The 26070-nt window shown below is 42.4% G+C and overlaps 2 protein-coding genes across 2 annotated transcripts; both read right to left on the bottom strand.

Annotated features, from left to right (window-relative positions):
• Positions 1-4806: 4806 nt before the first annotated feature.
• Positions 4807-5847, bottom strand: LOC308380870 (ras-related and estrogen-regulated growth inhibitor-like protein; the record flags this gene model as incomplete). Its single annotated transcript, XM_080858315.1, has 4 exons — positions 4807-5220; positions 5328-5404; positions 5544-5597; positions 5721-5847. 4 exons carry the CDS (start codon positions 5845-5847, stop codon positions 4807-4809), a joined length of 672 nt encoding a protein of 223 aa, XP_080714441.1.
• A 642-nt stretch (positions 5848-6489) lies between these two features.
• On the bottom strand, positions 6490-26070 carry trim33l (tripartite motif containing 33, like). Its single transcript, XM_080857546.1, has 19 exons — positions 25580-26070; positions 25374-25474; positions 25067-25205; positions 24852-24969; positions 23804-23920; positions 23452-23566; positions 23070-23213; positions 15155-15266; positions 14831-15054; positions 13550-14554; positions 13147-13305; positions 12354-12641; positions 12177-12252; positions 11845-11978; positions 11349-11530; positions 10938-11043; positions 7855-7923; positions 7609-7746; positions 6490-7184 (listed from the first exon to the last, which is right to left on the bottom strand). Exons 1-19 carry the CDS (start codon positions 25812-25814, stop codon positions 6963-6965), a joined length of 3684 nt encoding a protein of 1227 aa, XP_080713672.1. The 5' UTR covers positions 25815-26070; the 3' UTR covers positions 6490-6962.

The raw sequence follows: 26070 nt of genomic DNA on the forward strand, positions 1-26070 counted from the left end.
ACTCACCAAATTGGACTATGGTGCTTTTTATGTAAAAAAAGACTTTGTCTTTCAGGTGAAGCAGGTAAGGAGTCTAGGGGACCTGGCAATGAATCAGCTCTCTGGCCTGGTCCAGACCCTCCTGAAGCTGCCACCTCTGCAACAGATCCAGGCACTACCTACTCAGGTGGTGGAGGTGGTCAGCAACCTGCAAGAGCTGACCAGGGTCCTCATCCAGCTACTGATCAACACCACTCCCCTCTACAACATGGTTAGAAGACATGCAACACATGTTACACAATATAAATTCCCTAAAACCAAGCCTCTGTCAAATTACATTTTCCAGATGTTACTGGGGAGTTACGTATTTTTCTTTTGATGACTTGCTGTATGGAGAGGACATAACATGTTTTTAAGATCAGCAAATGTAGCACACGTAATGTTTATGGCTTATTATCATTTTTATTATTATTATAACACGAATATGGAAAGGCTCAGCAATCATAGTTAGGGTGAAATGGTTGAATTGCCAAAAATGACATAGTGCAGTGAAGGTAATTTACATAAGAAGATGTAAAAATAGACTGAGGTTCTGAATGACTGCTTGGAACATAGCTGCTGCTGTACTTTCTGTCCTCTGAATGAAATTTGCCTGAATACATTTTGCTCCATAACAGCCAGTGATCAGAACAGAGCTCAAACCCCTGCATAAAGTATTTCAGACAAGGAGTCATTTAAACAAGCTTTGTTATTCAGTGACCAATATTTCTGAATTTGGATATTTTTGCAATTCAAGAACAAAGAAACCACCCAACTTCCCTAAAACAAAAGATTATTTGGATCCCTCTGCTATATGTTCAAGTAGTATAAGAATATGAGGTTTTATTTTTCAACTGATCAAAACGTTTTGGAATGGAAGTGATGTTGATAACTACACCACCACTGTCTCCATCCTTCTCCTCTCCACAGCTGGAGGAGCCATCAGAGATGGAGCTCCTGGACAACCTCAATCAGGAGGAGCCATCTGGGGAGTCCGTATGCCGTGGCACCTCCAACAACCTCTTCCTGAAGGCCATGGATGGCCGTCCACGCCGCCGCCGGAGCTTCTATGCGCGCTCCCAGAAGGGCTCCGTCCCTGCGTTTGACCCCTCTGCCCAGACCAATGCAGTGTCCACACCCACCTCCACCCCCCTCCCGGTCAACGGGAGCAGGGGTAGCCTGAGGCACGGCAGCCAGCCCGAGCTAGAAACCCTGGCTTTGCCTCCGTCCAATATGATCCGCCGCAAGTCCTCCGCGGCAGAGGTCCTCCTAGCGCCTATCATTCAGTTGGTCACCCAGAGCAAACGGGCCTTTGAGTATCTGAGCTCCACTCCAGACCAGGATGAGTCCATGACTCAGGTGGAGGAGTTCATGATTCAGGTGGAGGAGTCCATGACCGAGCAAGAAAACCTGGCATTGCCTCCATCCAATATAATCCGCCGCAAGTCCTCCGCAGCCTTTAAGTCTCGGAGCTCCACTCCAGACCAAGATGAGTCCATGACTCAGGTGGAGGAGTCCATAACCGAGCAAGAAAACCTTGCATTGCCCCCACCCAATATGATCCGCCGCAAGTCCTCAGCCGCCTCTAAGTATCTGAGTTCCACTCCAGACCAAGATGAGTCCATGACTCAGGTGGAGGAGTCCATGACTCAGGAAGAGGGGTCCATGACCGAGCAAGAAACTCTGGCATTGCCCCCTTCCAATATGATCCGCCGCAAGTCCTCCGCCGCCTCTAAGTATCTGAGCTCCACTCCAGACCAAGATGAGTCCATGACTCAGATGAAGGAGTCCATGATTCAGGGAGAGGGGTCCATGACCGAGCAAGAAAACCTGGCATTGCCCCCGTCCAATATGATCCGCCGCAAGTCCTCCGTGGCCTTTAAGTCTCGGAGCTCCACTCCAGACCAAGATGAGTCCATAACTCAGGTGGAGGAGTCCATGACTCAGGAAGAGGGATCCATGACTCAGGTGGAGGAGTCCATGACTCAGGAAGAGGACTCTATGACTGAGCTAGAAACCCTAGCATTGCCCCCATCCTATATGATCCGCCGCAAGTCCTCTGCTGCAGAGGTCCTCCTAGCGCCTATCATTCAGTTGGTCACCCAGAGCAAACGGGCCTTTGAGTATCTGAGCTCCACTCAAGACCAGGATGAGTCCATGACTGAGGTGAAGGAGTTCATGACTCAGGTGAAGGAGTCCATGACTCAGGTGGAGGAGTCCATGACCGAGCTAGAAACTCTGGCATTGCCCCCGCCCAATATGATCCGCCGCAAGTCTTCCGCCGCCTCTAAGTATCTGAGCTCCACTCCAGACCAAGATGAGTCCATGACTCAGGTGGAGGAGTCCGGAAAGTATTAGGCCTCCCTCATGCTTCAGAACCTGTTAGAGTTATGAAGTTTCATGAGCATCCCAGATGTAATCCCAGATGCAGAGAGTAGTATTTAAAATAGTAAATTCCAAATGAGGAACTTGATTTTGATTGTTAAAATGCTCAAATATTTAGCCATATGACTATGAAACAGAGAATAAGAATAAGAATAAGAATGCAAAATATTTTGAAAGATCTAAAGTAGTAAGATTACTATGCATATAATCGGCATCTGAAGACAGAAACACACGTTATGTATTGATGCATAGTTATGGGAGCAGTTTAGGGGAAATTGGTATTCTATATCACTTACCTTGTTTAATAGGTTTCTGCAAATGTAAAAGATGCTGCCTAGCATCATTGCATTCCTTTAGCTAAAACTGTCTGATGCTGCCCATCATGGCTCTCAGTTTCAGATCTTAAGCTATTATCAGCAGATTCTGTCATGATGAGATCCGAAGCTGTAAATACACATTGTGCTGTGCACTCACAGCGACCGTGAGGCACCATCTGTTCTAACACTCATGTTCACCTAGGTAGTCATTTAAGACACAAAATGGGCAAAACGAATGATTCTGAGACCTTGTAAAGAAAAGAGATGTTACATAGAGGAAACAGTGAAAGGAGTGTAAGAAATGTGTGAGATACTTGGGAAAGTAGATCTGTGTATTTATTAGCAAAAGGTTATTAAAAGATTAAAAGTGCAGGTAGTATTGGCTAGTATTCGCAAGTTCATTTTGATAAAAGATTAATTTAGGTAAAACAACAAAAATGATACGACTTGAACTAATTAATTATGGGCATGCTAGCACCATTGACTGCCCTTGCCCTATTGATAGTAAGGCAATGCTACAGATAACATACAGAGACAAGAGTTATAGCATAGAACTGTTGCCTACTTTTTACAGAAGATTTAATGAGCAGTTTCTTTTTCTTTTGTCTTGACTTCAACGTCTAAGGACAGTCTATTGGTTTAAACTGAAGGGGATCTGTTAATGACACTGCAACAGCAGAGAATGTCCCATTGGGATGAGGGAGTACAGCAATAGGAGCATTGATGCCAAGAGCAGAGGGAATCCTCCAGAGGAGGATGCACTAATGTGGGTTCTTTAGTCTGGGCCTCTGCGAGGTGGAGGTGGGGAGTGGGATGTGTGCCTGTGAGTCACCCAGTGAGAAGCCTGTTATTCATACACCAGAGACCTACACTAGGTGGAGAGGTTGCAATATAATGAGACACCTCCATGTCAATCACATCACAAATGTGCTGAGTTATGAGCTGTAGTCATTAACCATTATGGCAGTTGTTGGATGACTACTGATGAATATTAAAAACATAATTGTGTATTTTTTTTTTTTTTACATTAGGAGTCAAGTCTGAAATGCAGCCAGACATAAACTATTAGATTTGATGGAGCCAATCATTCCTTTACAATGATGTTATTCTGTAGCTTTCTGTTAGTCTATTTGTGCGCTTCATTGTTGCATACCTTTTACCACAATGTCTTATTACGTCTCTTAGTGTAAGATTAAGGTTATATTTTATATTTTATATAAATCCTCTGTAAAAGTTTGTTTTAAGAGTGGCCTCAAAATAGCATCTTGATGAAGAAAGATTATTTAGTGTGGATGAGAAATTAAATAAAAATGTCGAACCCCTTTCACATCAGATGGAGAATTTTGTATTCATTATCAATTTTACTGTGAACACTATGCTCAATTCATTCATCAATGAGACAACCATAAGTCGTGGAATAAGGAAATGTTATTTATTACATTGAACCCATTACAGTTGTATATTTATACATTGACCTGTATACATGCTAAAGCATATCCTCCCCTTTGCTTGGTCACAGGGTCAGCTACAATAACTAATCACCAGTAACAGAAGAAATGTTGATGACAGTCACTAAAACTGCTATGCATACAATGAGACATTTCCATTGTGTGTTCATGACAAATTACATTGTAAAGAAAAAATTCTAAGGCAATCTTTATTCACAAAATGTCGATGCATAGCACCAATAGAGAAAAACGTAGGCTACAGTAATTCTGTATACGTTGTCACGATTTAGCACTTTCAGAAGTCAATCAGTCTTCAGATTTTTCGCACATGGAATATCAGATGATAAGTCATAAAACACTTCCACTCGATAAAGCACCTTGCTGCCCATTGAACAACAACTCTCCTTCATAGCTCTCTTCCAAGCATACTCATACTCTTCAACAATAGCCAGTTTTACCACGCTGAAAACCGAGGACTTTTTAACTCTATCGGTCAGGTGATCAGAAAACTTCCAACTTACTTTTACCTTCCTATCTGCTCCTTAGGCTACTGCCATCTCAAGCTTTCTTGACGACCGGTTTTGATTTTGCCGGCTAGTATATCTATACTCTCTGTAATAAACATTACTGACTGATATCTACTCAGCGCGTTTCTTACCAAATACAGCAGAGACGGTCCTCACAATCCCCCTAATACTTACAACAGCTTTCTTAAGTGCCCTCGTCTCCTTGATGAGTTCCAACAGTTCGTGAAATACAAGCAACACACCATGGTATGTCTCGGCAGCAGATATCTCAAAGAAGCTGCAATCTGCGGAAAGGGCAAAGAGCCGACCCTCCTCACTGGACACAGTTCGTTGGTGCTGAAGATCGCGTTTGTTTCCGACTATAATAATCGGCGCATTCGCAGACATCTTTCTCGACTGCCTGATGAGATGCACCTGTTGCCGCACCACTTCAAAACTTGAGCGGTCGCATATGCTGTACACTAGAATCACTCCGTCTGCCCACTGGAGCTGTTTGTCGCTGATAGACTCGGGTGCAACACAGTTCTGAGAGGATAAGAAGAGGAAAGAGTGAGCTCAACACAAACTGGCTTTGGCTTCTAAGTCAATATAAACAAATAGCCTACGAGTGATGGCATTTCGCATCATCTTACCTGTGGATACAACGAATCCCATATGTTGAAAGAAATTTCACGGCCATCAATTTTGTCAATATGACTGTATATTGATTCTGGGGGAAAGATGATGTACAGTATAATTAATTCGTCTGGCAGCATGTAGAGAATGCCTCTGCTAAATAAAATGGGCTACATCTGCCCAGATGATGTTGGTTACGTTATTTTCTTCCTAGAGTTGCTTAGAATACTTACCAATATCTCCGTATTCACCAATAAATCTTCTTGTGAGAAAACGCACAGTAAGAGCTGTGAAACGAACAGATCGATTTCAAAACCACCAACCATCATAGGCTAATTAACGTGTACATTTGACAAATCATCAACTGTGTCTGTTTCCCTGACTATTAAGCATACGTTAGATATTCTCACCTGATTTTCCAACATTTTCTGCCCCAAGGAGCAGGATGTTGGCAACAAGCTTTTGTTGATTGCCATCCATTGCCTTCCTGCAGTGGTTGGAGTTACTTTTGACTTGGACAACCATTTGGCCGGTCATAAAAAAAACTCTGACGGTACGCGCATGCTACAGTGGATATGATAAAGTGTTACTGGCTTACTGCAGTTTATATAGCCTACTAGACAGGGCAGACGTTCTGTGGGTGGAGCTCAACTTGGCCGTGCTTAGTGCTGTATAGACTTTTTCATTGTTTGCTTGCAGTCCCACTGACACACTCCGTTTATAAACACATGTTTGATCTTTCATTTAAAAGAATCGTGTTTATCAGTTTGGCATGGCCTAAAAAGAACAATTTTGTGATGATGCAAGTTATCAACAGTGGACCAATGTCATATTTTAAATATTCAAGACATTTTATAAAACTCTATCGAGAATTAAGTTTAAAAACAATCTTGGTCAGTCTTTGAACAATTTGGATACCTGAAAAACTTGGGGCGCAAATAAATATCTCTTAAAAGAGAGTAAATAACGTTGAGTATATTAGAAAAAACACAAATTCTATCCGAAAAATTCTTACAATGATAAGGAAGGGAAGAGGTTGGTACACTGGCGTCCTCTAGCGGTAAATGGAAATGTAAACAATGATGCCATTTTCAAGAGACAAACTTGGGCTATTTTGACTATTTATTAACATGAGAACAGATATTTGATCTGTGAAGGAACGTGATCCAATTTCTTGCATTTAAAATAAGCAATATGAACAAAAAATGTACAAGAAATGAACAATACAATTTGCCATTCCAGGAAATACAAAAAGACAGAATAGTTGCTTAGATTTAAAACTGATTGAGGTGGAATCCATGCATACATGTAACCTGCTCTGTTCTATTTTAACATGGCATGTGTAGATGTCACATTATCAACAATTGCTAGCTTCACTTATTATTATAAATGCAGGGTAGGTGTCAGTATACAGTGCAAGTATTTAAATTCACATATGTGACCATTGTTTCAATTACCAGTTACTGTCTACATCTCTCTGTTTGGTAACTTGAAGGTCCATAATCAACACAGCTGTCCTGAACACTTGAGAGATCTCTTCTTTTAGAGATATGCCTGTAGAACTGTAGTTGTTGCCTCGTCACAGAGAGTAACTTGTGCCTTTTTGCAGTCTGATACATACATACAGTATATTGAGCCGTTACTGTGTCTGTCTAGTCCAGGTGAGGTTTTTTGACAACGGGCTCTATTCCTTCCTCCGAAGAGTCATTTTCCCTTTTCAACGTCTCCCTTTTGATGTGTCCTCCAGTTTTGTCCGGATCTTTTTCTCTGTTCACAGTAGGTCGAGTCAGAAGAGAATGGTGGAGGGTGGTTCCAAACACCTGGTTGACCCTCTTCTCAAAGGTCTTCTGCATCTTGAGAACATCACCAGTCTTCTGTAAGAGGGACAGGGATGATAGATAGGAGTTTAAAAATGAATAATTTTTTTTTTTATCCCTGTAATTCAGAACAATTTGGATAGGTAGAGTAATGTCAGAGGTGGGCTAACTTTCTGAGCTGAAACCATAATGATCTCCTTCCTCCCTGACCACACTGTTACAGAATCCAAAATGGCCTTTCATCCCCATTGCTACCTAATTGGGAAAGGAATGAACAGGGCACATTGAATAACCCACTGCTGTAGCTTTAGTCATGTTGTCATTCACCACACCTGTTTATATGGAATAATTAAGGTACAATATATAACTGTGTTTATGTTACTTGGATTCTCCTATATTGCCACCTGTACCAATCTACACATGTCAATCAAATTAGTGCCCTGGGTTGTCATCCTTAAGAAAATCTTAGGCGAAGCCAAACCTCAGAGCTGGACTGAAGGGATTCCAAAAGCACCCAGATATCTGAAACCAGCTCAGATGGTGTGCGGTACGGAGGGGACCTTTTCCTCAGCAGCCGTCCGTGAATAAAATCAAAGTCTACAGATAACGCTGTATACTTCTGTGCGAAAGAAAATAACATACAAGCAAGTCCTGTTAATTTCACAGAATACGTTTTTAAGGCAGAAGTGCGTGTGAAGACTTAGATGGGGTGGATGCTGTTGCCTACCGTGTTTGAGGTGTAAAGGATTCTGCTATATTTCTTGCACATAAGGGCAAGTATGAGGTGCTCACATCTCTGTGGGAAAAAAAAACATTATAATGAAATTACAATCAGATACTGGCTGTGCTATGGAGATAAAAAATTGACACCGAACATACTTTTTCAATGTCTACCGAATATAAGTGCGTTAGTGAATGAGGTCCACTGACTCCTATAAAGTTAAACCAACAGATGAGTGTAGGGCTTAAAGCAAGGAAAATGTTTGTGCTTGTAATGTGTTCGGAGGCTATGAGAAAGAGCGAAGGGGGGTGGGGGGGGGGGGTTACAGTGCGTGTGAGTTGAGGTGATGATGACTGAACATGATTGGATAAAATAAGAAATCCTTTGGTGCTATAAGATGCCAAAAACATAGTCTAGCGAGCTGTCAGCTACAAGCCGGATGGATGATGACAGTGGCACACACCGCAACTCGTTTCAGAAAGAGAAGAACACTAAATCTAAATGTTTCTAAATGTGAATCCTCTTAAACTTGAAGTCACACATTCCTCTAGGGGTGCAAACTCTTCAGGGATGAAAAAGGTGACAACTATGCGAACCCCTTAAGGCATTTGCATGGTTATCCAATTCACCTCGTACGACTTCACGAGAGACACGCCCTTTCTAATCTGATGATTGTACGACTCACCTCTACCTGCATGGTTCTACGAGGGGCTGTGGAGATTACCAACGGTTTATTATGATGTTACAAGGCCATTACATCATCAACAACAAACTATAAAATAAGAAATCGTTTGTTTTTATCCCGTGTATTTTTAGTTAATGATCAGAGGCTGTTGTTGTGAAATGAATTACTAATGACAATGACCAAGCTCGCGGTTATTGTCGAATATTTTCTATTATTATACCACACAAACAGTTCTGCTTTTTTACGTCTACAATTCAGGTTCTTTACAATTTTATCATTTACACTGCATGCTCTGCTAACTCAAACACAAAGAGGCTGTTCGAAAACCAAGAAATGTTTTTATTATTGCTGTAATTAGACGACGTCTCCCTATGCTTTATATGCGGCGAGAGCCACGATGGAGCAAGGAAGAAGGGAGATGTCGGTTTTCCTCCTGCATCGCCGCTGGTGCCCTTCATAGTTTTTTTTCATTTTTACAAACTTGTCCCTGATCTTCCTCCAACTCCTAATGCACTCCTGGACCTCCAGCCCCAGGTTCCCAGCGATCTCTCAGCGATTTTTTAAAAACGGAGGTGCTGTCATATAGGGAACGAAACAGGAAACGTCATTTTAGCCAGGGGTGTCGGACAGCTCGGATCGGATAGTGAGAAAATTCAAGCGGTGCTCCAGAGGCCATCCGACACCCTCGGATGGCTCTCCGAGGTGCTCAAAGGTGTGGTCCCACTTCAAGGAGGGCGTTTAAGGGCGTGCCTCGTGAGATCGGAGAGCACGATCGGACAAGCATGTGAGCGCCTTTAGGAGGGTCCAGGGCATGCTCCCCGGGAATATATTTTATATATACAAACATTTTGCACATTTTTTAAAGTTCAATACATCAATCTGGTGCACTTTGACAGCACACTTAAGAGGCTAGATCTATGAAGACTTTTGTGCTGTTGTAAATTCTCTCATTCTGAAAACAAACTGAAGTGGGAGAGTGGTAAATTTGTTCAGTTGCTGTGAAGCGCCCGGCAGTAGAAAACGGGTCAGTGCTTCAGAATAAATACACATAGGGACGTGCAGTCAGAGCCTCATGAAAAGTGAAAGTCATCATGAAAAGTAAAAAACAAATCTACTAATCTGTGGTTTAAATGTAATTTGTTGTACGATTCCAATCATTTTTATAATCAAAATCGCTGAATTTGAGCCTGTTCAAACAGAGAGGCGACTCGCGAGGTGAGGCAGCGACTAGCTGCACCTCATCTCAGATTGTGCAATCCCTCACACACTGGGTTGAGCGCATGCATTTTGCTTTCTCATAGTTTGTCATCACTGAAATATTTCTAGACACTTTAATTATATGTCGTTTGTATCCATAGAATAGGTAATGTATTTTCACATATACCTGTGTAGAAGCTATTAGTGTTGCTGATCTGTCATAAAACCACAGTGAAAAAGCACATAGAGGCAAACCTAACCTCTGCCTCAATGAACACGGCGTGCGAGAGACTGGAAAATTGACTTCCAATTCAGTGAAGTGATAAACAGCTAACTCCCAAATAAACTCTGCTGACGGACGTGTCTTTCATGTTAATGCATATTTTTCGGCGTTTTCGTGCTTCGATTTTTCAAAAGTTACCGAGAAATGGACACTGTACTATCCGACAACAACGTATTATTGTAACCGGAAAAATAGTTAATGTGATTTGCGAGGCGTCTGTCAGCCAACTGTCTGACTGACATTAGCACGTTAGCCTAAGTTATATAGCATAACGTTCTTCCAGCGTACCAACGTCACACGTTACCGTAAATGCCATAAAAAGCGTGCCTGCCATGATAACATGGGATAAAAAATGGTTATCATGATACAATGGGAAAAAAAATGTATATCAGATCTAAACGAAATCACACAAATGACCTATTTTGGCTCAAAAACGGTGAATTTCGCTGAAAGGTGACGACTTTGCACCCCTCTTCCTCAGTCGGGAACATTAGTCTGGTAATTGTCTCCAAGTACAAGCACAACTTTCAAAACCATAAGGAATAGTCTATCCAACAAGCGTTATCTTTAAGACTTTTCAACGCTTGTTCCTCTGTTGTCCTCTAAACAGCATATGCAGCATTATAGGCCTAATGTTGTCAAACAATTGCCAAATTAGTCCAAAAGATCACAACAATTATATGAAAACAAAGCGAATAGCCAAATCTTTACAGTGCTTATTCAAAGTAACGTGGTCACATTATTCTGTACAGCTGACACTTCACTGAGTCAGAGTGTAGGCAAAGATTATATTAATAAAGTAGGTCTGCTTGACTAATGCAAAATATAAGGTTCCTGCTAGGTGACGAATACGCAAGAATATTTTCCATAGACTTATAATGATCTATTTTCCAATATAAAACGGCCTGGCCCTGTGCACCCTACCCTCTGGTCCAGTGAGCTCAGGCAGGGCTTCAAGCGTCTCTCCTTCCTGAATGGGTCTGTTGAGTCGCACAGGTCCTGGCATATGGAGCAATTCCATCTGAAGCGGCTGGGGTGGCAGACAGAGAGAAGAGAAATGTCAAATATCTCACAAGAGCCATGTGGAACCGTGGGTGCTAAATAAAGTGAAACTGAAAATCATGTCTACCCTCTCATTTGATTTGCATGTCTACACATATATTATTATAAATAAATTAAATATATTATATATATTATAACTGCCCAGCTTGCACCTACATAGCAGAACAGAAGCCCCCTAGCTTGATGTTTAAAAGGTTCCAACTGACATCCCAAAAATCTATGGGCGTAATGGCTACTAATGGCGTGAGTGAGCGAGCTGATTTTTCCACTAACCAGAGCCGGGTGGTAATTGGCGGGACATGGCACATGCTGTGGAAGCCCCTGCCACACGTCACACACATCAGGGTGCCTCCGTTCGTGTCACACACTTCGCAGTGGAGATTGATCTCCTCAGAGCCAACAGACTGAGGGGAATTAGGGTTCTCAGAGTTGACCGAGAGTTTCTCCAAGAGCTCCTGGAATACAGTTGGATGACGGGAGAATATAAATAATATTAATAATAGGGTTAAAAATAGGGTATTGTCTCCATCCACATGCAAGTCCATCCGCAGGCTCAATTTCAAGATCACCACTGGATTCAGGGAGGACCAAGAGGGGTCTTCTCAGAGTGTGTTTGACCGATCATGTCACTCACTTGGTGAACATTTTTATTTTACAAGCTGAAATCGTAGATCAGTAAAGCCAATCAAAAGAGCGTCAAGCCCCAATGAAAGAGGAGTTCTAAACATGAATCCTAATGTCTTCAAACTTGAATTACTGAGAGACGTACCATGTTTCTAATCGCCGGTAGTGAGATCATCTCATGAGATCCATCAGGGCCCACTCTGAACCGAGGAAGCAGATGACCAGCAGGCGGCAACTTCATGTTCAGTCGAACCAGATTAACTCGGCAGCTAAACATCTCTGCTTGTGAATATCAAACTTGTCATTGGAAACGAAAATTGGTGATTTATGTTGCTCGGTGACAAAAAACACTGAAGTTTGTGGATTTAGATAGATACCATAGATAAAATGCACGGCAAGACACTAATGATTACACATAGAACAGTCTTCACACGAATACAGTTTATATAACAAGGGTGTTATCTGATTCTAACGTACTCTCAGGAAGTGTAGAGTTCTTTATTTCCACTGTGCTTACAGCCTCGTCAGACGTCACTGAATCAGTGTCACCAGCCTGTCAATAAGAATAACAATATTAATGTCACCATCAGTACTTCACCATTCCTAATGTCAGACAAACTAATTCAAGCAAGTAAAATGGACAAAGTCCCTTACTAGCATTTCTAGCAGCTCTTCGGTTGTAACAAGGTCTGTTTGAGGGGAGTCCTCCACCTCCTCAGGTGGACTAACTCCCAATATTTCACGAAAGCTACTTGGAAGTCCACACAGCCAGTTACTATGTACATTTAAGGCTCTCTTGGTTAGTTGTGGCTGGGTATGCCTCTGTCCTGATGGCTCCTCTTGGGATTGTGTCTTACTGGTGGATCCCTGGAGGGTCAAAGGTTGAGTGTCGCTCAAATGGCTGTTATTCTGAAGGTCTGGCAAATCAGCTGGGCTTGATTCCTGAAAAGGAAAAAAAAAAAAAACGAATTTTTAAAGAATATCTAAATAAAAGAGAATTTGATGCATTTTGTTTTGTAAATCCAGGCGAAATCTGAAATATTTTCCAACGAATCAAAAATTATGCTTTCTGAATATCTGGCATGGCAAACCATCATCCATGTCTACAGGTTAGAAACAAAACAGTGGAAATAACCATCAAAATACATTTACTCCCTTCCCTTGCATTAAACAAATCTATTCTGATCGTCAGACGTCACTGAATCAGTGTCACCAGCCTGTCAATAAGAATAACAATATTAATGTCACCATCAGTACTTTACTATCTCTAATGTCAGACAAACTAATTCAAGCAAGTAAAATGGACATAGTCCCTTACTAGCATTTCTAGCAGATCTTCGGTTGTAACAAGGTCTGTTTGAGGGGAGTCCTCCACCTCCTCAGGTGGAGTAACTCCCAATATTTCACGAAAGCTACTTGGAAGTCCACACAGCCAGTTACTATGTACATTTAAGGCTCTCTTGGTTAGTTGTGGCTGGGTATCCCTCTGTCCTGATGGCTCCTCTTGGCATTGTGTCTTGCTGGTGGATCCCTGGAGGGTCAAAGGTTGAGTGTCGCTCAAATGGCTGTTATTCTGAGGGTCTGGCAAATCAGCTGGGCTTGATTCCTGAACATTTTTAAAGAATATCAAATAAAATCAAAATAAAAGGCAATTTGATGCATTTTGCTTTGTAAATCCAAGCGAAATCTGAAATATTTTCCACCAAATCAAAAATTATGCTTCCTGAATATCTGGCATGGCAAACCATCATCCATGTCTACAGGTTAGAAACAAAACAGTGGAAAAAACCATCAAAATACATTAACTTCCTTCCCTTGCATTAAACAAATCTAGAGATCACTGAACTTACTGAAGCAATTCTGCCGCTATCAGTGGGTTGGTACGTCTGTTTGGGCCCAGGAGCGGGTAGATACCCATGGAATTTCCACTTTTTTGGATGTTTTTTAGATGTCTTTGATGGACGTTTTTTGACGTTGTGAGAAGAAACATTTTGTTGGAGCAGCGAGATTTGGTCTGCAATCGAATTCAATGTACTCTGATGCTGAACATCCAAGGGTTTATTGGAAGCCATTTCGGAAAGCTTGGAGATCAGTATCTGCTGGACCAATGCTGAGGGAGGGGCCAGGCGCGTGTTGGACTGAGTTGGAGAATGTACAGACTGGGCTTTCCCTGAGTCTGGGGAAGTAGATGAGGCTTGAGGGGGATTGGTGTAAGAGGGTTGCTGTGCGGGTTTTGGAGAAGACAGAGGAACGGATAGATTCAATGGAGATGCTGTTGGGTGATGGTTACTTGAGTGAGATGGGCTATGGCAGGGTTCGGAGCTAGCCGAGCTAGAGTGGGCTATGGCAGGTTTGTGAGCTAGCCGAGCTAGAATGGGCCTGCAGTTGCCTGCAGACTGTGCTGGTACTGATGGGCTAGAGTGGGCCTGCACTTGTGGTGCACATTGTGCTGGTACTGATGGCTCCGTGATGCTGTAGGGGATGCACAAGACCCGGGAAGGACTACCGGTTACAGGTGATGGAAAAACTAACATGGTAGTCTGAGCCTGATGTTGGTAGAAAGATGTAGTCGGTACAGGTAACGGTAAAACAGCATTATGTCCATTAATGTGGGGTTGAGGCTGAGGCAAAGAAGTGAGAGAAGCCTGAAGGTCATCAGATGAAGCAGGCATAGACTGAGACTGTGGAGCACTAGATGAGGCTGGCATAGACTGAGACTGTGGAGGATTAGATGAGGCTGGCATAGACTGAGACTGTGGAGGATTAGATGAGGCTGGCATAGACTGAGGCTTTGGAGCATTAGATGAGGCTGGCATAGACTGAGGCTGTGGAGCATTAGATGAGGCTGGCATAGACTGAGAAGCATTAGATGAGGCTGGCATAGACTGAGAAGCATTAGATGAGGCTGGCATAGACTGAGACTGTGGAGGATTAGATGAGGCTGGCATAGACTGAGGCTGTGGAGCATTAGATGAAGCAGGCATAGACTGAGACTGTGGAGCACTAGATGAGGCTGGCATAGACTGAGGCTTTGGAGCATTAGATGAGGCTGGCATAGACTGAGACTGAGAAGCATTAGATGAGGCAGGCATAGACTGAGACTGTGGAGGATTAGATGAGGCAGGCATAGACTGAGGGAGACCACCTTTAGCGTTGTGAGACTGACTATGATGAGAGTGGGGACCCTTTGGGGATTGACCAACTAGAGCCATTAGGGTAAGGGAGTCAGGGGACGACGTTATGTTGATAATGCCGTTCCTGGGCACATTCTGTAGATCTGGTACACTCTCAATCAGGGATTCAGACTGGTTGGACTGTTTTCGTGCAAAGGGGACCTGTTTGAGTGAGATTCCTCCTGGAAAGCAAAACCAACTCATTAAAACTCACTGTCTCTGTCATGAAAATTTTAGCAGTGTAGGCATTTTAGTCAGATACTTAGAAAAAGTCAGACTCACCAAAATTTTCCACTGATGTCATGATCGTCTGATTAACCTTGACATTTAATTCAACCATGGAATGAGCAGGAAGTACACTCTGGAAAAGGAGATCCTTTATCTGACTTTCAATCTGTGGGGACGTGAACAAATTAATCTTATAAATTATAGTGTATTATACGAGGTTGTCCTAGCTTTGGAGTTCCACTGAAGGTTCCGACTCTGATGGCAGGATGAAACTCGAGAAACACTTATAATAAATAAAGAGCGCACACATACACACAAAACATGATTTAGGATCATAAATAACCCGAAACCCTTAGATATGTTGTACAGTTTAATCAGGATTCATATTTAATTGGATCTGTAATTACTAAAAAATACCTGCATTTCACTTGTATGAATTATTTTCATAAATGAACAGCAGGACAAATTACAGTTAAACTGATACCATTTTCAAGCAGTCGGCTGTTACAAGTGCAGTTCCATACAGTGCCACTTTAAAGTATGTGAACCCCTTGACCATTTAAGCTTTTTCTGTTGTTTTACCATGATTTTTCATTTTTTTATCACCAATTTTCCACAGATGAAATGTCAGGTTTATGTTTATCATTTGCATGTACTTGTTTAGAGGAAATTGTTTGAGTAGCCGAAAAACTACATGAAACATGGAATTAGTCCATTTCAAAAGTAAGTGAACCCCCAGCTGAATTGATAAAGTCAAGCAGGTAACAGATTCAGTGAAACTTATTTGGGTGATTAATTAGTCAATTGAGCAAACCGATCATCTGAGACATGTTATATTAAATTTATCTCTTACTTGACTAGTAGTTAGGTATTTTTTATACCTGCGTGCTGGTTCAAGAGAGGAGTCACCGGACGAAGCTTTTTTTGTAGCAAGATAAGTTTACTTGGTAGTTTGATGATACAATTCAGCCGCCAGTGCAGTGCAGTCAATAATGTTACATCAGGCACCACACCAACGGCTGGAGAACCCGGATTCTGATTTGATACAGACAATGTTCAAACATTTAAAGCCCCAGCCCAGTGATGTCACTCTGGGCCCACAAGACACCCCCCATGATCATGGGATGGTGACATACCGTCTGTCCCCTCTGTACACAGTAGGTCACAAGCTTCAACATCAGCACTTCTAGTTTTATCTAGTGTGCCATATGGTATTATGGTGAAATATTCTCAGGTTCGGTCTTATCTTACCAATGGCATGAGTTGCTATTGAGAAACATGCGTAGGATGGTATCCATAATGACTTATGACTCTGGTCATCTGTGGTTATACTTTTCCTGTGTGAACCTTACTCACTGTTCTTTTATATGATATATTGATTTTATCTTACATTCCCCCCTTTGACCTCATTTATGAGGTCAACACTGTATTCAAGCAACTATAAAGCCATGTAAGGGTGGGTTCTCATCTTACTTTACACAATTCTATCAACCACCCTCTTTTGGCATTCTAGCACAGCAGAAGCAATTTTTACACCTACAGGCTCTACCCTGTTACTGGGATGGGCCTGTCCCCCCTTACAGGTCATCCGTTTCCCATGACTTGGTGAAACTGCCAGTACTTTTCACTTGAGGTCTCCCTCAGAGCGAAACCTTTCAGTGTCTAAACACCTATTCTTATGAAAAGTAAAAAATACACATGTTTATCTAATTACATACTATATGAGTTGACACTTTAAGAAAAAACATTTTGAGGCATACATCCTGTACTGAAATATGTAATCTTAGCACAAAAGCATTATGAGCGAGCACATTTTAGCAAAAATCATTCCCCCTTTCTCATCTGACTACTCTGCCATTTTCGCCTCCTGTAGTTTCCTCCAATGCTGATCGTCCATGACATCGAAATAGTCGGCTTGCGCCGCCATCTTTGCCTCACATTGTTCTGTCCTAGGCAGACATCTCTGCCACTCTCCATCCTGTAACAGATTCTCATCAAACACATTCTCCTCTCCTTGGTTAAACATTTTACTCAACGCCATTTTGCAGTGACTCAGCATCTGGAATCTGGCATAGTAGTGGTTGCCTATGTGGCAATAAGGTGTGTAGGGGCCTTCAGGTTTTGTCCACTCTACCACTCAACCTGTAAGAGACACTTAAATCCATGTTATTTTCATATATACTTCCAAGGTGTTAACACAAAACACTTTCTTTCCCACTTCTGATACCAGTGTGTCTTTTCATTAGCTCAGCCATATCACTTCCATCTTCATTAACTATCTCCAACTGCTGTGCAGGGAGTGCAGGGACTAATAGCACTGGGGCTTGTGTGTACATGCTTGCCTGTGTGTACGGGGGCGGAGATGCGTTGGTTTCCTCCGGAAGCTGCGGATACAACCTGCCTCCTGCTGCCTCCCCCCTTTTCTCCCTCTTTCTCTCTGGGGCCTTCATTTCGCTCTTACTCTCCCTCTTATTCTTACTGTTACCCTCTGCATGCATCATGGCCCCCCTTAATATCAATGTCAGCACCTCATCTGTCAGAATTTTTTCATCACCCCATTTGTCAAGAGCTTGTTTCTTGGCATAGCGGAAGCTTTTCTCGGCCACCTTCTGCTTTTTTCCAGCCAATTCATCGCCTGACCTTTGCTTCAACAACATTAGGCCTTCCCTGCTAGGAATCGGACTTTTACTGTCTGGCCACCATCCTCTCCTTGTCCATTCTGAGAGCAACCTGTCCAAGTTCCTGTTTTTGTCTTTTGCAATTGCCTTCGCATTACTTTTCTCGAAGTGCGCTTTTACATCTGCTATCAGCTGTCCAGCCGTATTCTGTCTTATGTCTGCCATTTTCTAGGGAGCAGGCCGTAAGGTTTTCTTTTTCTACCCTTTTAGTTCCTGCCTTTCTTCTGAGGAGTTCTGTTCTCGCTCTTTTTCTGCTTCACGTTGCACCTCACGCCTAGGGTTTTCAACCGGGTTTATCAGATCCAATCCTATTATTAATCCCCCTATCACTTGCAAATGCTCGGGTGCTCCCCCACAAGCCCCTGTGCTTGTAGTAACAACAGAATCCTCGGGTATGCTAACTAAATCCTGTATCAGTGAGACAGCAGGCCACCTAAGATCCCCAAAGTGACTATAAATATCTGACTTTCGGTCCCAAGTTGGTTCCACAGTGACCTCGATTTCCTGGTACCAGACTGCAGGCCCCTCTAAACCCCTTCTAAAAAATCTAACTGTCGACCCTTGTGACTGATCCTCGTTTACACGCAGCCAATGTTCGTAGCTTTTTAACGAGATTCTCCACTTTATCTCTGGGTTGTCTAGTTCAACGCACCTACGTTTCCCGTATTTTCCTCCAGAACGTATGTGTGCCTGGTTGTAGATACTGTCACAGAGCTCTATAAGGTATTTGGGTGTGTTCAGATTGTTCTCTAGATTACTGATTTCTTCCAAAATATTGATTGCCTGCTCTGGGCAGTTGCGAGCTATGTATGGCTTTTCTAGTCCTTTTACTAGTATATATTGCCTTACTTTTTTAATTCCTGTTTGGGGGTATTTTGTCAGAATATCTGTCCACCACTTCCCTATTGGGGTGATCGTGCCCTTCACTGGCTCTTTATTGTGCCCGTCTAAAGAACTCATTCACCAAATTTTGTTGACCCTTTATTCTAATGGACTCTCTCAAAGGAATTAAGTCTCCCTCTTCTTATCTGTTGTAGTACCAGTAACAGGCTACTTATGTTTTATGTATATTCTCTTGTCTATCCTTATTTCACCTCTTCTCTTTTTAACTTCTATATATAATAATTTGTTTTTGTTGCTTTTTTACTTGTTTTTTCAATATGTGCCCTATTGACCTTGGCTTACACTTCCACTATGGGGTTTCACAACCTTGCTCTTCTCACTGCTGTGAGTTCTTCTTTCAGTTTGGGCGGTTTTTTGTGCACCCCCAACAATATTGCGCAAGAAGTTCAATCTACGGGCAGGCAGCTCTAACACTCTGTATCTTCTGCTCCGAGAGAGCTGGCAGTTCGCCAATTCCAAAACACAGGGCTTGCTCTTGACCCCCCTGCCTGTGCTTGGGCGGCTATTTTTACCACCCTGTCTCTCCCTTTCAGCGTACAGATGTGTGATACACAGACTTTGACAATATACAACAGTTCAGATAGCTAAATATTTTGAGCTCAATTTCGACAGAAACACCTCTTGGGCCAGCTTAATTTCCAAGATATACTCACACTCTCAGAATTACTGTTTGTTTCTGCCCAATGTTTTGCTCCTTTCGCTCATCACACACACATTCGCACTCACTGGTACAGTAATGACACCTCAACACTTAAACACAATCAATATGTCAGTATAATATATACCCCCCCTTCTTTTTATTCATAAAAAGAAAAAACCCTTGGTGAAGTTTTAGCACAGATACACCCCTATATGTCAAATCTTGTGTTCAGAGGCAGGAATTGACTTCCTCTGATAAGGACAGAGATTCGCACTGCTGATGTACAGCACAGATGCGGCCCAAAACCTCTCTGTTCAATATGTGTTTTTTACCCTTTTTGGAATAAGACAGAACTAACACAGAAATTTCTAAATTACCTAAGATATAAATCAATCAGTAGTCTCCGTTTTCCTAAGATACAATCAATCAGTAGTCACCGTTTTCCTAAGATACAATCAATCAGTAGTCACAGTTTTCCTAAGATACAATCAATCAGTAGTCACAGGTTTCCTAAGATAAAATCAGGTAGGCCTCAGCTAAATACTAGTAAGAATTGGGCATCTAACCCAGGGGATCACCTCCTATCATAGACCACGATGTAGGCTAATGTACGGGCTAAGAGGGCCAGTCGTCAGTTTACCGCCTCAGGATCTACTCCCAGTTTGAACTTTAAACTATGACTTCAGTGTTTCCCCAGGTAGTTAGGTAGGTCTGCTTCAGGTTTTCTATTATAACCACTCTTATCAGTCTCTTCACTTTTACTTTATTTTGGGCTTGCCTCAGATATTATTTCAATCACTTTATGCAGCCTTCTTTTCTATCACCGGTCTGCCTCAGATATTATTTCAATCACTTTATGCAGCCTGTTCTCTATCACGTTTCCCCCCACTATGTGAAAAAATGCACAAAAGTCTTACGGACTCCCACACACTTTATTGTAACACCAAACACCTGTACCTCCTTGCCAGCAACGTCTCGATTCCCCTTGTTAACAGACAGAAACTAACTATGTACTGTGGTCTTAACCTACTGGACTGTTCAATGAAATTGGTCGTCCTTACCTCTCAGAATGTGCCCGGGCTTTTCTGTCTGTCAACAACGGTTCACGATGGATCCCTCTGGAGCCGAGCTCCCTGGGGTCACGGACTCTCGTCTCTCCACGTCTCGGGGTCACCAGTTGTTATATTAAATTTATCTCTTACTTGACTAGTAGTTAGGTATTTTTTATACCTGCGTGCTGGTTCAAGAGAGGAGTCACCGGACGAAGCTTTTTTTGTAGCAAGATAAGTTTACTTGGTAGTTTGATGATACAATTCAGCCGCCAGTGCAGTGCAGTCAATAATGTTACATCAGGCACCACACCAACGGCTGGAGAACCCGGATTCTGATTTGATACAGACAATGTTCAAACATTTAAAGCCCCAGCCCAGTGATGTCACTCTGGGCCCACAAGACACCCCCCATGATCATGGGATGGTGACATACCGTCTGTCCCCTCTGTACACAGTAGGTCACAAGCTTCAACATCAGCACTTCTAGTTTTATCTAGTGTGCCATATGGTATTATGGTGAAATATTCTCAGGTTCGGTCTTATCTTACCAATGGCATGAGTTGCTATTGAGAAACATGCGTAGGATGGTATCCATAATGACTTATGACTCTGGTCATCTGTGGTTATACTTTTCCTGTGTGAACCTTACTCACTGTTCTTTTATATGATATATTGATTTTATCTTACAGACATCCTTAGGGAAAGGTTTGGGCAACACAGATTAAAAGAGAGAGGAAACCAACCAAACTACTGTAGTGCCAAGGTGTACCCACACAGATCAACAATGCCGAGAGGAAACGAGATATCCGAGAACATCAGGAAGAAGGTACTGACAGCCCATCAGTCTTGGGAAAGCTATAAGACCATCTCCAAAAGATTCCAGCTCCATCCATCCATCCAAGACAAATCATTTTGAAATGGAGGGCATTCAACATGACCGCATCTCTGCCTAGAAGTGGACGCCCATCAAGACCATCACCAAGAAGCACCAGAAGAAGAATAAATCAGGTAAAAGTCAACCCACACATCACCTCTAAAGAGTTTCGGACCTCTCTGGCAGCATCTGGGGTAAATGTACATGGGTCTACAATCAGACGAAAATTGTTGGTTTTGATCGTGACAAAATAATTCTATCTCGGACTCATCTGTTTAAAGAAGGGACTTCCAGAAGGCCTTTGGTTTATCCAAGTGCTCTCGGGCAAAGTTGAAACGGGCAGTTTTGTTCTTTCTTGAGAGCAGAGGCTTCCTTCTAGCAACCCAATCATGAATGTCATGTCTATTCAATTTTCGTCTGATTGTAGACCCATGTACATTTACCCCAGATGCTGCCAGAGAGGTCTGAAACTCTTTAGAGGTGATGTGTGGGTATCTTTCTCTCAATGTCCCAATTTCATTAAAATCCGGTCATTGGTTTTCGAGAAATGTCACTTTAGGTGTGAAAACAAAGATCCGGATCCAGAATCCAGGACCAAGATCCACCTCTTGTGAAAATTTCAGAAAGATCCGCCCAGTAGTTTCTGAGAAATCTTGTCCACAGACAGACGGACAAATAAATCAATAAATTAACGGACCCGATCGCATAAACTCCTTGCTGGAGGTAATGACACACAAAGGCTGCTATGGCTCTGTTGGAAGATATGGGGAATGGAAGTATTCGGAGAGAGCGAATTTTCAAAGACCGGCAAGTTTTACTGGCCAATGATGATGAGTCGGTTCCGATTACCAAAAGCTGTCCTCTTGGATCTTTGCGTTTGATAGAGAAGTTTTAATGAAGACATTGTTATTGTATTTTAATCCGCTTGCTTTTCCTGTGTGCTGACAGGCTGAGGCCTTGACTGTCTTGCTGAGGCAAACCACCTGTTTTTGTACTGATAATCATGCACACTGCTCAACTCTCAAGGACATATTCTGAGATCACTGCAGCAACTTCTATTGCGATGGGACGGGAGAATACCGCCCTTTGTGTGATGAAACCTGTTTTTTCTACTCACATAATGCTGGCAGGCCCAGCTCATCTTTGGAGTTTGTTCATGATATTTGGTTGTGACACATCTCCCTCTTTTGTAAAAGATATAAAAGTACTATTTGAAATTCTGATTGCTGGTCTCTGTCTCATCAATATAAACGTCTTAATGTAATTTATCTAACAGCGCTGTAGTGGGCCCAGCTTTACAGAGAAGCACTTGTGTAAACCAAGCAGTGCCTGTCCCACTTCAAGTTCTGACAACCCTCAGATTACTGTCAACCAGCACTTTTCAAAAAAAGGAAATTGATCGCTGGTATGCGCCAAATGTCTACTTTGCTGCGATTTATAAACGGAAAAGGGAGCGAGACGTGCGTGCGCACTGTGTTATAAATCCGCTACTCATTGAGCTACACTGTCTGCCTGTAGCTGCTCGCATTAAGTCCAAGTCACTTATACTTGCTTACAGAGTGATTGATGGTTCTGCTACCACTTACTTGTAAGGGCCAATGTTATCCCCAGCAGTTACATTCCTGCACTTCCTATTTCTGTAAAATAGTATTTATTGTCACACTAGGTCTCTATTGCTCATAGCTTGATTGTTCCCTCCCTTGTAAGTCGCTTTTGTGTCTGCTAAATGACTAAATGTAAATGTCTAAATGTAATAAATCCGAATATTTTTGTGCACTGTTTTTAAAATGTGCTCCCAGAGCTGGTAGAAATTGACACTCACCCTGTTTCTGAGGAGCACTCCAGTGTGGCCTTCCATGCTGAGAGTTTTTTCAATAAAAGACACTATGAAGTCCTGTCTCTCCTCCATTTTCCTCAGATTCGCCTTTCGTAGGGACAGAATTTTCTCCTCTCTCCCGTACACTGCCTTCACATAAGCACAGCCACCGGCAACGAAACAATCAGAAATATTGGGATGTGAGCATAATCAAAACAACTCCTCTACAAGTAGAAGGGACACAGAATAAGCATTCAGATCGCTGACCAACAGACCCAATACTAATTGCATATGTACAGTATATGGATAATAAAGAGCATGCAGGTGTTAGCATAATCTGAGAGTAAGAGTTGTGAGAGTAAGATAACTTGTGGCAATGCATGATTACCATGGCAGACTCAAAGAGCTGGGCTGCCTTTATCAGCATGGCTCGATAGATCTTTGACACCACCAGGGAAAGTTTCTTCTTGAGGTTAGTCTTCAGCTCAATTATGTTCCGTAGTCTAGGAGAAATATTTGTACGTATGTTGTTATAATAATACAATAATAATAATAGTATGCAAACACACCGCCAGCAAGGGTATATCTTAAGGCTTTATGGCTCTGACTCACTTGTGAGTCAACAGCAATATCACCAAACTACCACGGAGTAATAACACAAAACAAGACATAGTACAAGGTATCTGTCAGAGGCTTACTTTAGCCCTGTTTTCTTTCAAATGAAACCCACACAATACTACCTCTGATCCAAATCCAAGAGACTCTGCTTCACTCTTTGCTTCTGCCTGGTCACTTTCCCCTGTAGTGACTGAAGCTTTTCCACTGAAGCAGATACGGCCTCACTGATCACCTGGTAGCTGTGAATGTAGCGTGACAGGGAACGTTTCAATACTGTTCAATCACAGAGGAGACATTTTTCCATTTATCTTTCCAAATAGCGGTCATCTAGCCTGGATACCAGCCCAAACCCCGCCCACAACATTTTTGGTCAGGGAGATTTGGTCTGGCTCTGGGCTAATTGGGAGAGAGTTTCATCGGTCGGATAAAACCGGACCAATCAAATTGTCAGGGCGGGCTTTATACGTTGATGGACAGATACCAACGCTTGAGTTGAATTAACCGGTAGATTCAAACTCCGACCAAGATGGCCGCGTCTCGGGTGCTTAGTGGGGAATATTTTATGTGAATTAAGCTATCTACACGACTTTTTAATGTCTACATTGACTCGGTTAGTTGTGCATGTGCAACACGAATGTTGCAGAGTATTGTTTGTCTTAACTAAAGCTCTCTAGACCATTATTGTTAGATCATTGCTAACGCATACACAAAAAACCCATTGAAACAAACTGTAGCTTGTAGCCTTAATGCTAATTAATTAACGTGAGCAGGCATATCTCAACAGACATTGACAGTGCATTCATTTTGAAAGAGGAACAGAGTAACGCGATCAAGGCATTTGTCGATTGAAAAGATGTTTTTGCCGTCCTTCCTACGGGATCAGGTAAAAGTTTAATCTATCAGAGATGGTAATACTACGTTGCTCTGATTGGTTCTAGGTATCCAATTCAGCGAATAGGCATTTTCTTTCCAGGTTCGTTGAAACACGCCCCATAATCACAGCCCAAAGGTTCGGTATCAGACTCATATTCTGACTAGAATCATGAGTATGACATCGTCAGGCTAGCGATCATCCCTTCAAAATTGCATTTTTCAGAAATTTGTAAGGGGTTCAGACTTTCTAGCACTCTCTGAGCTTAAATGCAACTGTTTAAAATAATGTGTACATACCTGTGATTTCTGTGGTCAACTAACTGACAGTTCCGACAAGTAAGCCAATTGCAGGTCACACAAAAGAACTTCAGAGGTTCTTCTCTATGAGTGGGACAGTACAGGGTAGGATGTGCACCTGTGGCATGAAAAACATTAACATGCTTAGCATCAGCCAATTTCCCAGTCGTATCAATGGAAACACTGAATTCCAAGGATGGTGATGTAATGGCCACCTGTGGATAGCTCTTGCGGTACAATGGTGTGACTCCGGGTGAGTTTGACCCGGTTGTGGGCAGACACACAATCAGAGCACAGGAATTCCCCACAGTCCTTACACCAACCACTGATCGAGAGCTCATCACATCCTCCACACTACATAGAATGACAACAAAAGGAGAGTGCATGGCGAAAGAGATAACAGTCAGCGAGTGTCAGCAAAGGAATGATAACACTGAAAGTTGAATGGGGCAGGGGGTTTAACAGGGTAGATCAGAAACCTCACTGATGAATGGTAGACAATAGGAGGGCAACACTGCTCACCTTAAAGACATCACCCTTCTCAGACAAGGGATGAGACTGCTTAAAGATGATATTTTCCGTGAGTTCTGTGATACCAAATGACTTCTTGCAGGAGGGACATTCTTCAGAGAAAGACAACAAAAACAAGTTATCCTAAATGTCCACCCTATGTGGCAATCAGCATAATTCTCATGGCATTATAACAAGGTAGTTGACACGTAACCTACCTATGGTTTTTTTGTTGTTCACCTCCACATGTTGTTTTGACAGACATGTATTGCAAGCGGAATGTAAACATGGAAAGAGTTGTGGTAACCGACTATAGTGTAATGGCTTATCACAGACACAGCAGTTTTCCAAGGAGACACATCCCCTTTGTTCATCTAACGGCGACGAAACCTCGTGTTCGACTTGGACAACACCAATGCTGTCCAACTTTTTCTGAGCACTGGCAAAGGACATGGTTTCGTGGATTCCAGGCGTTTTCAGAAAACGTACTGCTAGCAGTCCAAGTTAGACTCAGCTATGGATGCTATCGCTACATCTTAGCTTGCATTGGCAATGAATCTCTTTGATCGATTATTATAAACATTAGCTATATGGTTACGTAACCAACAAGTCACAACTTGGGTTTGTATGCTTAAAGAAAAAACTAATTTGAGAGTCACCGGCTAGCTAGGCACTCCCTAACTCTTTGTTGATACCACTGCTAGAAATA

The sequence above is a fragment of the Sprattus sprattus genome (genome assembly GCF_963457725.1).
Source record: "Sprattus sprattus genome assembly, chromosome: 19".
NCBI classification, from domain to species: Eukaryota; Metazoa; Chordata; class Actinopteri; order Clupeiformes; family Clupeidae; genus Sprattus; species Sprattus sprattus.